The sequence below is a fragment of the Natator depressus genome, chromosome 9 (assembly GCF_965152275.1).
Source record: "Natator depressus isolate rNatDep1 chromosome 9, rNatDep2.hap1, whole genome shotgun sequence".
Classification (NCBI taxonomy): Eukaryota; Metazoa; Chordata; order Testudines; family Cheloniidae; genus Natator; species Natator depressus.
The window spans coordinates 52,465,942-52,479,865 of NC_134242.1; the positions used below are offsets into that span (position 1 = coordinate 52,465,942).

General features: G+C 46.1%; 1 protein-coding gene across 8 annotated transcripts in view; it reads right to left on the reverse strand.

Moving 5' to 3' along the window:
• Positions 1 to 13,924, reverse strand: part of CEP63 (centrosomal protein 63) — a 45,767-nt gene that overhangs the window by 30,223 nt on the left and 1,620 nt on the right. For 6 of the 8 annotated variants that reach the window (XM_074964166.1, XM_074964163.1, XM_074964160.1 and 3 more), the window contains exons 1-2: positions 4,123 to 4,297; positions 3,623 to 3,691 (exon numbers count right to left, since the gene is read on the reverse strand). In XM_074964166.1, the coding sequence (XP_074820267.1) occupies positions 3,623 to 3,691; positions 4,123 to 4,148 (95 nt within the window). In that variant the 5' untranslated portion in view covers positions 4,149 to 4,297. Of the gene's footprint in view, positions 1 to 3,622; positions 3,692 to 4,122; positions 4,298 to 13,924 lie in introns of those variants that run through there. The other 2 variants (XM_074964165.1, XM_074964164.1) reach the window with 1 other exon arrangement.

Genomic DNA, 13,924 nt, shown 5'->3' on the forward strand with positions numbered 1-13,924 from the left:
TAAAGTAGCATTTTTCAGGAACGATAACTGCATTACCCAAGTGTCAAAACACAGAGGTTAGTACAGTAACTCCTCACTTAACGTGTAGTTACCTGAATGGGATTTTCATATTTTGTAATTTAAAAACAAAACACGACTTTGTTCCTATGACACACCGTATCTCAAAATAGCACCCATATTCACCAGTGTGATATGATTATAATATGTTTTGTGGAAAGTGCCTTGTGAGGTATCATTTAAGAAGTCTTGATCTGTTGAACATTAATGTTCTGTTGAATCATATGTACTATCATTGTATCTGAAGTTATGCTATGTGTGTTTTACTGAAACATGTGAGGTTGGAAGACACCCACAGCCAGCCCTTCATTCGCAACAAAGAAGCAGCTATCACTGGCCAGACATGTGTTGATGGCCCATCAACACCTATCTACTCTGCCAAAGACTTCTCAGAGAGGACACCTATGCAACGAGGGCTGCCTAACCCCCATGTCACTTCAAGGATCTTTCTAGCAGCTGGAAGAAAGTATAAAAAGGAGGGACAATGACATCATCAACTGGCCTCTCTCCTCCCCCATCTCAATACTTGGAAGATTGTCTGGAAGACAAAGATTTTGAACTGGGGAGACTGGTCCCAGGCTAGGAAGGGAATTCACACTATGTATTAAGAGCTGTAAACTGCCTAGAACATCTAGTGGAGTGAGAAACTGCTTGATTCAAATCTTGCTCAGTGTGTAGAATTTAGACTGCTAACTTATTTTTATTTCTTATGTAACCAACTTTGGTCTCTATGCCTGCTACTTATAATCACTTACAATCTATCTTCCTGTAGTTAATAAATCTGCTTTATATTTTATCTAAAACAGTGTGTTTTCAGTTGAAGTGCTTGGGACATCTCAGCTCAGGTTAACAACGGCTGTTGCACATCTACTACCCTTTGCAGGAGTGGCGAACTAATTAATGAGTTTGCACCGTCCAGGAGAGTCTTGAGCACTGTAAGATGGTATATTTCTGGGGTGCAAGGATGGGAGCTGGGGTGCTTGGCTGGTGCCTTTCTGTGTATGATTCATGAGTGGCTTGGAGAGCATTCATGCAATTTAGCTGGGTGTGAGTCTCCACATGCCGACAGCCAAGTAATCACAGCACCTGTAGGAACTAGCTGCTTGCCACTGGCATAGCATTGAGAGAGACAGTCCAGGCTGGAGAGTTAAGGGGTACAACAGTCCCACGGGATCCTCGGGAAACAGCCTGAAACTATCACAGTCCCCAAGCAGAAATTTTTTTGAACCGAGTTCCAATCATCAGAGAAATCTTACAGCCAATTTATCAACTCCTGAAAATAGAGGATTATCACATAAATGCTGACAAACACCTAAGTGAAGCAGGGTGGATAACACCACCATAATTAAGAATAAAACATCTCCAATCTACTGGCGAGAGTTTGCTCCCTAGACATGCTGAAATTTCAACTTTGGTGCAGTAATCACTGAACCCAAATCAACTAACTTCTCTGAAACCTTACAAGCTGCTAAGCTTGGGACAATATTAAATCTTGCAAGATGGAGCCCAAGAGAGACGTGAACTCCATACTGATCTTTACCCCTTTAATTTGCTTGTCAAATAGGAAGGACTGAAAAGAAATGGAAATCAATAGGTCAAGGGATTGAAATTCCTCTGTCTCCCTGGAGTATCCGTAAACTTCAAAACTTGACAGCTTTGCTATAGGGAATCAGAGAATCATAGAGTATCAGGGTTGGAAGGGACCTAAGGAGGTCATCTAGTCCAACCCGCTGCTCAAAGCGGAACCAATCCCCAATTTTTGCCCCGGATCCCTAAATGGCCCCCTCAAGGATTGAACTCATCAAGGATTGAACTCACAACCCTGGGTTTAGCAGGCTAATGCTCAAACCACTGAGCTATCCCTCCCCCCTAGGGGGAAGCCGAGGGAAGGCTACTCATTCTTAAAGGAGCCAGCCTCACAGTTCAGTTTGAAGTTCACCCTGTCCTGTGAGTTGACCAAACATTAAGCAGTAATTATGGTCCTTAAGAACATTTCCCACTCAGTGAGAGTAGCTGTACAATTCATATCCAAGTTCTGAAACCATTACTTGGCAAAGAGATAGTCTTTGCCATCTTCGGAGTTGGGGCACAGTCTGGGAAAAGGAGTATAAAAGTGGCACACGCCGTTGAGGCAAAGGGAACAATTACTTTCATGTCCCATTTGCTCAACTGACAAGAAAAAAAGATGCTTGTTCAACTGCCAGCGCTGCTGACTCAACCCAGGATCTGAAGCGGGCAAGGTTCTGCAGGGGGTCAACGTGCCGGGGGTCAGACCAGATGATCACAACGGTCCCTTCTGACCTTAAATTCTATGAGTCATGATGTTTTTATCCTGGCTGCAGCAGGATTCTGCAACTGGAACTTAGTTAAGATCTGTTGATGTTGTGGGAGCCAGGAGAGAATGTGGCTCGCTCTCCTATAGCCGCACGCAGTGCTAGCCGTATTTCTGACAGTAAAGTAAGCAGACTGCAATAGATCCACAGAGTAAGGTGGTGCCATTTTTGCGTATTCACTTTTATGACCATAACTGCACTTAGCAGTAGAATAACTTGTAAGAAGGCTGAAAAATAGAACAGAGATTTCGCAGAAGGATAATAGTACAGAAATGCCAGCTATTAAGACAACAAAGGCTTGTAGCCAGGAACTATTTGGAAAAGCAATTCACTATGGCCTTGATCCTGCTCCAACTGAAGTTAATGATACACGATCAGGCCCTACTGGCCAAATCCTGAAGACCTTACTCAAACATAACACCCTTTACAGCTCCGAGCACAGAGGTGGGCAAACTCCTGCCCAGCCCCTTAGCTCTTGGCCCGGGTGGTTAGCCCCCGACCTCTCCCCTGCAGCCTCAGCTCACTGCGAGGCCGGCGCAATGCTCTGGGCGGCAGGGCTGCAAGTTCCTGGGGAAGCGCAGCTGCAAAGTCTGGCCTGACCCGGTGCTCTGTGCTGCATGGCAGTGCGGCTGTAGCACCGCCAGCCACTGGTGCTCCAGGCAGCACAGTAAGGGGCAGAGGGGTGTGAATAGAGGGCATGGGAGTTCAAGGGGGTGGTCAGGGGGCAGGGGTGTGGATAGGGGTCAGGGCGGTCAGAGGGCGGGAAACAGGGGGGTTGAATGGAGGCAGGGGTTCCGGGGGGCAGTCAGGAAGGAGAGGGGGGACTGGATGGGGCGGCGGGGGGTAGTCAGGGGCAGGCGGCAGTGGATGGGGCAGGAGTCCCGGGGGCGCCGTCAGGGGACGGGGGCGGTTGGATGGGGTAGGAGTCCCGGGGGGGCGTCAGATAGGGATCAGGGGCTGGACCACGCCTGGCTGTCTGGGGAGGCACAGCCTCCCCTAACCGGCCCGCCATACAGTTTTGGAAACCCAATGTGGCCCTCAGGCCAAAAAGTTTGCCTGCCCCTGTCCTAGCACAATGGGTCCTGGTCCCTATCTGTAGTTCCTAGCTGTTACAATAAGCAAAGGAGATTTTGTCTGACTAAGGAGCAAACCAAAGGACTGCAGGATTTGAACTGATATAAAAGTGAAGCTGCATGAGTTTGAGAGAGCATTGTAAATGGTGGTATACATACCCTCCGTGCCCTTGTCTTTGCATTCTCTCCAGCAAAGCCTCCATCACCAAGTCACGTCCTCTTTGGCAGCTGGGAAAGCAAACAAAGCAGAGATCATGCCATGGCAATTCATCAGCCAGTGTAGTCCCTCCACAGCTGACTGGAGAACGTGATAGAAGTCTAGGAGGCAGGGAAGGTGAAGAATTACACAATTTACAGTGTGTGCATGGGAATAACAGGGAGAACAGTTATTTCAATGAGCTTACAAGCCAAACGTGGGCCAGATAAAGCAGCAAAACAAACCTCATTACAATAAGAGTCAGAATTACTTCTCACTCCTCACCATTGGCTGGTTGATACAATAGTCTGATCCAGTGAATACAATGCTTCAACAGTGGAGGTGAAACACATATTCAGAATGTGAACATTAGTGGTCTGGTTAATCCAACTGGTAAGGATATACTGGACTTTGAGGGATTTTCCCTCTCTAGGGCAGAGAAGTGATGAGACATAAGAATTACCTGACTGGATCAGCACCAAGGTCCATTCGGTCTACTCTCCAGTCTCTGACAGTGGCCAACACCAGCTACTTCAGATGAAGGGTATAAGAACCCCACAGGAGGCAGATGTCGGATAACCTGTCCCCACATTAGGTCTTACCCTGCTGTCTGACACCTGGTCTACACATAAACCAGGGGTCCCAAACTCAAATTACCACGAGGGCCACATGAGGACTAGTATATTGGCCCAAGGGCCGCATCACAGAAACCTTTTTCATACAATACAAAAGCACAGTCAAATATGAAAAAAAAAAAAATGAACAATTACAGCTAAGTGAGACCTGTGGAATCCTGCTGAACATATCATGGCTCACCTGCCCCGTCAGCTACTTTGGAGGCACCAAGAGGGATTTGATCTGAAAGGGAAAATGGAGAGCCTCGGCAAGACACTTGGTTCTCACCTCCTGAGTCTAGGATTTAAAGCCAAACTGATGTTACATGATATGAGTTTGCTGGTCTCAGCTAAGGCTCTGGTGGTCAAGTCTCTTGTGACTCCTGTCTGTTGATTTAAAGGTAGTCTAGAGCTTTGGGGCCAGAGGTATGGCAGCATGTGCAGGATGCAGTCCTTGAGACTCCCCAAGCTCTGAGCACGTGGGCTGGGGCTAAAGGCAAAGAGTACACTAGCTTCCACAAGGTGATGTTCTGTTGTAACTGTTCATGTGGGGGAAGAACCTCCGAGTTCATGTACACCAGGGGTTCTCAACCTGGGGATAGGGTCACGAGGTCATTACATGGGGGGGTGTCGCAATCTGTCAACCTCCACCCCAAACCTCACTTGCCTCCAACATTTATAATGGTGTTAAATATATTAACCAATGTGTTTAATTTATTAGGGGGGGGTCACACTCAGAGGCTTGCGATGTGAAAGGGGTCGCCAGTAAAAAAGTTTGAGATCCACTGATGTACACAAAAGAACGAAAATGTTGAAGGGGCAGGCAGCAGCCAGCTGCAGTTCGTAGGCAGGGAGCATGTGCAGCGTATGAGCACATGCCTTGTAACAGGAGGCGCTGTCCTGAGAGTGTGGGGGATAGACGCACATTGACCTGATTCAAGTAAACAAAACCATGCAACCCCCACCCTGAAGAGAACTTCCCACCCAAATCGCCCATCCAGCAGCACTGCAAACCTTCCACCTTCGGCAGACAGCAGCCAAAGCAGAATGCCAAACCACCTCACTCAAACGACAAAATACACCCCCTCCCCACCCCTATTCCAACCACTTCCCCAAATCCCTGCCCTGGCCCCGCCTCATCCCCTGAGCACACCACGTTCCTGCTCCTCTCCCCCGCTCCTCCCCACTGAGCGTGCAAACAAATGTTTGGCAGTGGGAAGCACTGGGAGGTAGGCGGAGGATTGGGGATGCGGTGCGCTCATAGGGGGAGGAGGAGGAGGAGATGGGGCGGGTGGAGGAGGGGAGCTTGGCTGCCGGTGGGTGCAGAGCACCCACTAATTTTTCCCTGTGGGTGCTCCAGCCCTGGAGCACCCACGGAGTCAGCGCCTACGGCGGGCCACAGGAAATTACTCTGTGGGCCGCATGTTTGAGACCCCTGACCTAGACCTAGCTGAATCACTTAGAGCTGTGAAAAATTTTGCATCCTGAGCACTGTTGCTAGGTCAACCTAGCTTTCTGTGTAGATGCAGCTGGGTTACAGGAGTCTTCTGTCAACCTAGCTACTGCCTCTCAGAGAGTTGGAAAACCCTTCCATCAATGTAGGAAGGTCTACACTACTGCACTACAGCTGCAGCATGATAGTTGTGCCACTGTAGCAGCTATAATGTAGACATACACCAATAGAAACTGGATTAAACCCTCAAGCATTAGGCTTAATATCCCTTCCAGACTGCACTGCTACTTGTCAATCTCTTAACATTGTGCAAAATAAACAAAAAACAAACAAACAAACTGATGTTGCTTATACCAATGATTTTTTAAAACATTCGTCTGGTGTCTCTAAGCTATGAAAATAAGCACTGTTGATTTACATTTGCAGTACCTTACTTTGGTCAACCATGCAATCATTTCCACCAGTACCACCAAAAAGACTCAGCTCACACTTTCCTGAAGCAACTTGCAGTGTTGCCAACTCTCATTATTTTTGTCAGGAGTCTCATGATAATTATTGTTTTCCTTAAAGCCCCATCTCCTGGAGTCAAGTGGATATGTTATGATTTCAGCCTTCATTCTTAAAAGCAAAAGTAAGTTTCTAGCCCTTGTGGCTGTGGAGAGAGCTTCAAAATGTGACCCCAGTGCACCCTAAAGGCTCAAAAAGCAGAAAACAAATAAAAAGAACCCCAAATCTATTATTTTAGATAATCTCATTATTTTAAAGATGTTAAATCTCATGATTTTGGTGATCCTGCCTCGTGACTTTTGGACATTTGGGGTTGGCAATACTGCAATTACAGATAACTTACTTAAATTTAGATGCTGAACCTGGAGAACAATCTGAGTTCTCACACAGTAGCTCCTGTCAGGAGAGTTTGAAGAATGAGTGCTGTATGCAGAATTAACTAAGAGGTTTTACTGTCATAGGAAACTGGAAAACATCCTCCTCTGCTTCCACTTAGCTCCCTAGAATAGATTATATCACACAAGGTAGCTTCACATACCCGCCAGGAGCCCTGATTTGGATGGAACAATCCTAGATATAGAGTCTTGGCCAATGCCCCAGGACTGTTCATTGCTGCTGCATGAAGTTTGTTTATTTAATACTGGATTCTCATCATTAAAGCCTGCAGTGCTGATCTTGTAGGAGGCAGACAGCTGACTGCCCACCCCCCTGCTATAGGCGTGCGCACCGGGTGTGCCGGGCAGAGCTCGTGGGGGGCTGGGCTGCGTGCTCCTGCAGGGCAGCATGTCTGGCTCCGCGCTGAGCCAAATGCTGCTACGAGCCTCATGGTTAGGGGGGCCGTGGGGTTGGATAAGGGGCGGGGGCAGTCAAGGGACAGGGAGCAGGATGGGTTGGATACATAGGTGGCAAGATGGGCTGTGGTGCCCATGCTCCACGGTTCGGCAACATGAGGTGGGGCGTTCTCACCTCAGGGGCAGCTCCCCCCTCCCCGGCGTCCCTGCGTGCTGGGGAGAGTCTCGGCTGAGGCAGGGCAGTTCCACACGCTGCCTCTGTCCCCCATCCCAGAGCTGACCCGGTTCCCAGCTCATTGGCCAGGAACCTGGCCAATGGGAGTTATGGGGGGGTGGCGGTGCCAGAGCTGCCTGACCGCACCTCCCCAGCAGGGAGGGGGAGGGAGCTGCAGGCAGAGAGAGCAGCAGGAGTCTGTTACTGTCAGACACAGACGGGGGGGGGGCATTGTGGGGGCAGACAAACAGATGGAGCCGGGGGCAGGAGAAAGAAGCAGTGATGGGCACCCCGGGGCTGGTATAAAATACACAGTCCAGAGAGGGTTCCGGGGGAGGGGGGGGGGGGCAGGCTTATAGCAATACTCCCTTCCCCCGCAGACCAGACCCGGGCTGCAGCTGGCTCTGTCCATCACTCCTCCCCACCCCACAGAGACCCACACAACCCTCTGCCTCCCTGGAAGATCCCCACCAGCCCTGTGCCTCCATCACCCCTCTCCAGAAAGCCCCCCCCTTTGTGCCTCCAGGGACAGCTCCCCTCCCCCTGCTCCCTACAATCTTCCCCTTTGCCTTCCCCCTCCAACCCCCAGATCACTGGCCAAGAGGCTCCCAGACTGTTGACCACCAAGGCCAACAGGAGCTGCACCTGAGGCAGGGGGCCTGCTTGCAGATGCAGACCTGCCCAGCTGTGCCTCCAGAGCACGGGGAGGGGGAGCCACAGATGAGCAAACCCCGGTCATCATCATCACAGGCACAGCAATTCTCTGGATATTTAATTTCACTGAGGCAAGTAATTTAATCTACTCTTCCTTTCCAGACAGTTTGTGGCTTTTCTTGTAAGAAAACTTACAGTTTCTTTGCAAAGAAGTCCAGTTATACTTTTTCACTTGAGAAGTATATTTTCTGGTTGTTCATAAGCTCATTTATTTTGTTAACTCAGTTTCATAGGGAATTTTAAACGTCACTTGAATTGTAACTTTTTTCCGTTGGTCCAAAAACACATGGAAGATGTGCAGATTTTTATTTCTGTGGCCAAACCATGTAAAAATGTAAATGTCAGAGCTAGAAAAGCTCTGCAAGGGTATGGGTCCCTCAGGAAATTGTCCTCAAGTCATTCATTCTTCTGGGCATTCCATTCTATTGTTCCCTCTTACAGTGATAGAGATCAGTGTCTCCACCCACAGGGGAGATGAAGAAAACTGGGCCAACCCTGCAGCCACTCTGCCTCTAACTTGTTCTCTGTCTGCTTCCTCTACCAGCCCCTTTGGTCTCCTTGGGATTCCCCCTACCATTACTCCCTCTGGGTCTTCTTTCTCTGGAGCTTCTCATGAAGTAAAGTTGTCACTACAGGTTCTTATCTCTAATGTATTTAATTTTGATGTATTTATTAAGTGTTAATTAATGCACTATGGGAGTCCCTCTTCAGCCCTCGGTATAAATTGATCCTCTTCTTTCCATACGTTTTGCCCATAGGGTTTTCTGCAGCCCTAGGGCAGCCAGCAATAACACCTGCACCTTTGCAATGGGGTGAATGAAGGGGACCATGAGATCCCTATTTATGTGATTTGCAAGAAGTGTTATCATTACTCAGGGTACAAAATGTGTTTAAATGATATAGGTGCCTTGTAAAATCCCAAAACAAGCTCATTTTCATTTCTCATATAATAATCTCATATACAGTATACACACATTTTTCATTAATTCTATGAGTTGATTTTATTATTATTATTCATTTTTATTAACTAGTTTACTGGGTTTTTTCCAGTTTGGAAAATTGTGTGCTAAATGTTCGCCTTTAAAAATAAATAAATAAATAAAATTCCTTGGGTGCACACCTTAATGAAATGTGCTGCACACGCCTATGCCCCCTGCTAACTTCAGGTGAAAAGCAGACAGCGAGATAGGGAAAGCAGCCAGGAGCAATCATTCACCAGCCTCCCACCCTGACCAATACAATGGCAGCATCAACTCCATCCCCACTCATTAAAGCTGCAGTGAAAAGGGCTGGCCCATCACTTTGAAGAACAAGGGCTCCAATCAACTGGTGGTGGAAGGAAAAAAATGGGACAAGAAAAACATCAAAGGGCAGATATGGAAAGAAACAAGGTTTCTCCCTAGAGGAGAAAGAGGAAGGAGATATGCCCCAGTTGCCAGGAAATGTGCCTACTGGCCTTCGCTACAGGTGCCAGTATAGACCACCTGCCTCTAGAAAGAGGGAGTGAGTATGTCTGTGGGGGAGGAACAGGCTGCTGCCCCCTTTCTCCCCTGCCAAGAAAATAACCACAGTTTGATCCATTGGGGAGGAAGGTCACAGGCCCTCCATTGGTACCTTCTCTAAATACCAGAAAACTTGCAGTCTCTAGTCTCGCGAGTCTCTAGGTATTTTTGCAATGTCAGTCTAGCATTCAGTAAAGATAATGCAGAGGCACCAGTTTTGAATCCCCAATAACTAAGATATTCCTACTGAAACTAACAATGGATCCAATGCCCATCTCTTCCTCTGGAAGATTTTATTTCCTGACTTTCCCTTCACATTCTTCCTCAAACATTGGCAACTGTGTCAGTATGGCGTGAACCCCAGCTTGGGCTCTGATGTGACCAGTACTCTGGCAACAACTCTTATTGGGAGCTCTGCTGGAGAAGTGCAAGGTCCCCTTTCACACCGTATCAGTAGATGAGCAGCAGAGAGCTCACCTACTGAATGCTGGGAGAGGCACTGGTAATGGTGGAAGTCTTTAGATGGCTCCATTTGCCTCAGGATAGGGTTGCTTGAGGCTTTCAATCTAATACTGAATGACGTTGATGATAGTAGTGATGACGACTCTAGCTCTTCAGCTCTGAATGCACGCATATAGAAGAAAAGGGCATAGACAGTGATTAGCCACAACGGTTTTTGTTCCATTGTGAAGATAAATTAAAACTTTGTAAGTGTAAACTTTGGACTAATTCATAGATATTACCCAGACCTGTGCTAAGTCAAGTGCCACTCTTTTCTTAACCTATGTGTTATATAATTTTAACATTAGCTTTAATAAATTTTTTATATCTCCTTTGAAGTACTGGTACATCAACAGAATTCATCATAGGGTCCTGAAGATCAGCAAGGAAGGGATCAAAGTAAGCAAGCTTTTGAGAACCACATACTCTTCCCAAAAATCTTAATTCTAGACTGCCTACGGGCCTACTTCATTGTTTCCACAGCCTGATGAAGAGAGTACTATGCTTATTATTTCCTTGAAAGGTCATTGTCAGCTTCAGAACTATTTGTTTGCTTGCCTTTATCATCTGACTGCAGTTAGAATCAGGCTTTTGCCAATTCTGAGGTTGAGGTTTCTTTGCTAGTTGTCATGAATAAAAGAGGCAACATGCTGGACGGTGCCTTATGTGCTGGTTTCTGTGCCCCAGCAAAATGGCATAGCTGTGCTCATGCATTTCATTGGAAATCTAGCTCCTGTATTTCTGATCCTTACAGGAAATGTGACACTACCAGCATTGAGACCTTCTGCCGTGTATTAATATTATGTATTGCAAGTGTAAGTAAACTGTGCTTTTTAAAAAGTATCTCCTGTTTTTGTTATATATGTAAGGACACTTGCCTTCTCAAGCCACCACACTGCAAGCAATCCCTTCTCATCCAGCGCCATGAGGGCTCCCACAGACAGCTCCCTACCTCACCCTCTTGAGGCTTTGAAGTGGAGAGGGAAACCAATGTACAAGCATAGTGCATCAGCTTGTACATGTTTCCTCCCCACATCAAAGCCTCAAGTCACTGCTCCTCCAGCTTCTTTAACACACACCCATGCAAACTTCTGGTATAGCCTACCCCAACTCCACCCACTCACTCCTCATTGCTATTCCTCCCCAACATCCCCAATCCATGTCCACCCTATCACCTTACACTTTAACCCTAATCCATGTTCATCCTATTACCTTACGCTCCCATACAAACCCTGACACACTGCTTGTCACAATGCCAGACTTCCAAGCATATAGACTCAAAACTTTTTTTTTTTTTTTTTTTTTTTGAAGTGACACCTTAGATTCTGGAGAGCAATTCCACAGCAAGCAGTGGATTCATAGATTCCAAGGTCACAATGGACCATTGTGATCATATACTCTCACCTCCTGTATAACACAGACCAGAGAACTGCCCCAAAATAATTCTTAGATTCTACCACCACAGATGAGGCCCGGACTTATAAACTAACAACAGGTAGCCATCAAGGTTGCTATTGGTTCAAGAAAATGTGGGGTGGCCTCCCCTCCATTCCCTCCAATCGCATCAGCTTGCAAAGTCCATTAGTTTTATCTTAAAAATAAATGGAAAATACATATTTCTTGAAAATAAAACAAAATTCCAACTCCATAATTAAGGAGCCCATAATAACAAAATTAGTGTGTTTCAATGACAGATGGAAAAGAACCTTCAAGCATCTTCTTCCCACCCCCTCTCAGCAGTGGTCCTGGATTTGTGCTTAGAAAAGTTTATTGATACTGAAAGCATTTGTATTGACCTGCCACAAGTGTTTTCAGCCTTGAGAGGTAACGAGATGCTGGACCTTATAATTACACCATATCACATTGCTTGGGTTTTTTTCTGTTCTAACACTTGATATGGTTCTAGTAGCAGATAACTTACAAACACTACAGAGTGCAATTCCAAGCTTGCAGATGGTATAATGCTAGAAATTAATGCTTTAACAATGCAAGATGGCAGCTGCTAAAATACCCTCAGACTTTAAGGCCTTAACATTCAGCAAAATGCTTAAGCAGAAGCCCAACTGTAAGTGCAAGTAGTCCCGCTGAAGTGAAATTTAGACCTATGCTCGAGTACCTTGTTGCATTGTGGCCTATTTGAGGAAAAACTCAAAATGATATTCAGAATGATGTGATCTTAAATTGTAATATCTCCTGTGATACATTGGGTCCTTTGATGGACACCCACCCAGCCAGTTAGCTGTAAAATCCCGCTTGGTCTGTTCTCTGCTTGCTTTATCTGTAAAGGGTTACCAAGCCCACATGTAAAAGAAAAGGAGTGGGCACCTGACCAAAAGAGCCAATGGGAAGGTAGAACTTTTTAAAATTGGGGGAAAAAAAACTTTCCCTTTGTCTGGTGTTCTCTGGGCTGCAGGGATAGAGCAGCAATGCTATAAGCAGGAATGCTATGTAAAGTTTGAACCAGGTATGAAAAATTGTCTTCCATACCTAGAAGGAATCATTTGGATAGGAAACATTCAGATAAATGAGATCAGGTTTATTCTTTATTTTGGCTTGTGGATCTCCTCTGTGCTAACCCCAGATGCTTTTGTTTGCCAGTAACCTTTAAAGCTGAATCCCAAGAAGCTATTTTGGGTGCTTCATTTTTGGAAATTGCTCTTTTAAAATCTAGCAAAAGCCTAAGTTACAGATGTATTTTCTTTCTTTTTGTTTTAATAAAATTTACCTTTTTTAAGAATGATTTGGATTTTTGTGTCCTAATAGATTTGTGCATATGCTGTTTGATTAGTTGGTGGCCACAGCTCATTTCCTTTGTTTTCTTTCTCAGCTCTTCCCCGGGGGGGGGGGGGGAGGCTGGGGAAGGCAGGTGAAAGGGCTTGAGGGTACCCCACAGGGAGCAATTCCCAAGTGTTCCTTCCTGCGTCCAAGGGTTTTTTTTGCATTTGGGTGGGGCAGCATTTACCAAGCCAAGGTCAGAGAGAGGCTGTAACCTTGGGAGTTTAATACAAGCCTGGAGTCGCAAGTATTAATTTTTAGAATCCTTGCGGGCCCCCACTTTCTGCACACGGAGTGACAGAGTGGGGATTCAACCTTGACATCTCCTGACTTGAATGGACTAGAAATGAAAGATTTTTACCACTGAAGGGACGGGTTTTTTTCTCCCAGCTTGCCAATGGCATAAAATAGTCTTCATTTTTAGACCTCTTGAGTTGTAAGACATCAGACCTTAAAATGGTATTTATTAAAGCAGGTTCTGCAATGTGCCCTGAAATTCAGCCAACTGGGGCAAGCATGGAGGAACAGACAGCTGCTCCACTGAGAATCCTCGGCCTCTAGTATACAAATTAACAAAATCAATCTCAACTTTTAGGTAAAATCCAAGGACAGAAATAAGTCTTTAAAAGCCCAATCTACCACTGGGATATTGAACTGTTATTCTGAACCATTGCCTACACTGAGTCTCCATGAACCAGAGCTGAAAATGGTTTAAGTGTTAGTGTTACACAACTTGGTGCACAATGGAGTTTTACATCTGCCTCTGAAGCATCTGTTATCAGGCACTGTCAGAGACCAGACTAGATGGAAGATGGACTGAAAAGGTGTTTCTGTTAAGGGACCTCCCAGGTTCCTCAGGGTTTGATATAAATAGTAATAACAAAATATGGAATAAGAATTATTAGAAGCAACTAGTTTTCACTTCTGAAAAGTGCCCCTTCCCTACAGTACTGTTCACTGGGGGAGCAGTGGGATTCTGACAGAGATAAAGGGAAAATGTGGCACTGACAGACCAAGTCTCTCACACCCCATCATTCACGGAGACACTCAGAAAACCATAAAGATTTCTACTTGCTAAGGATCTGCCACTTGAAGGCTTGGAACAACAGACCTGTGCATGGCTATCTGTGACTGTCACTGCAGGTACAACGCCACTGTAATCAGAGGTGTGATTGCAGCACACATAAACATATC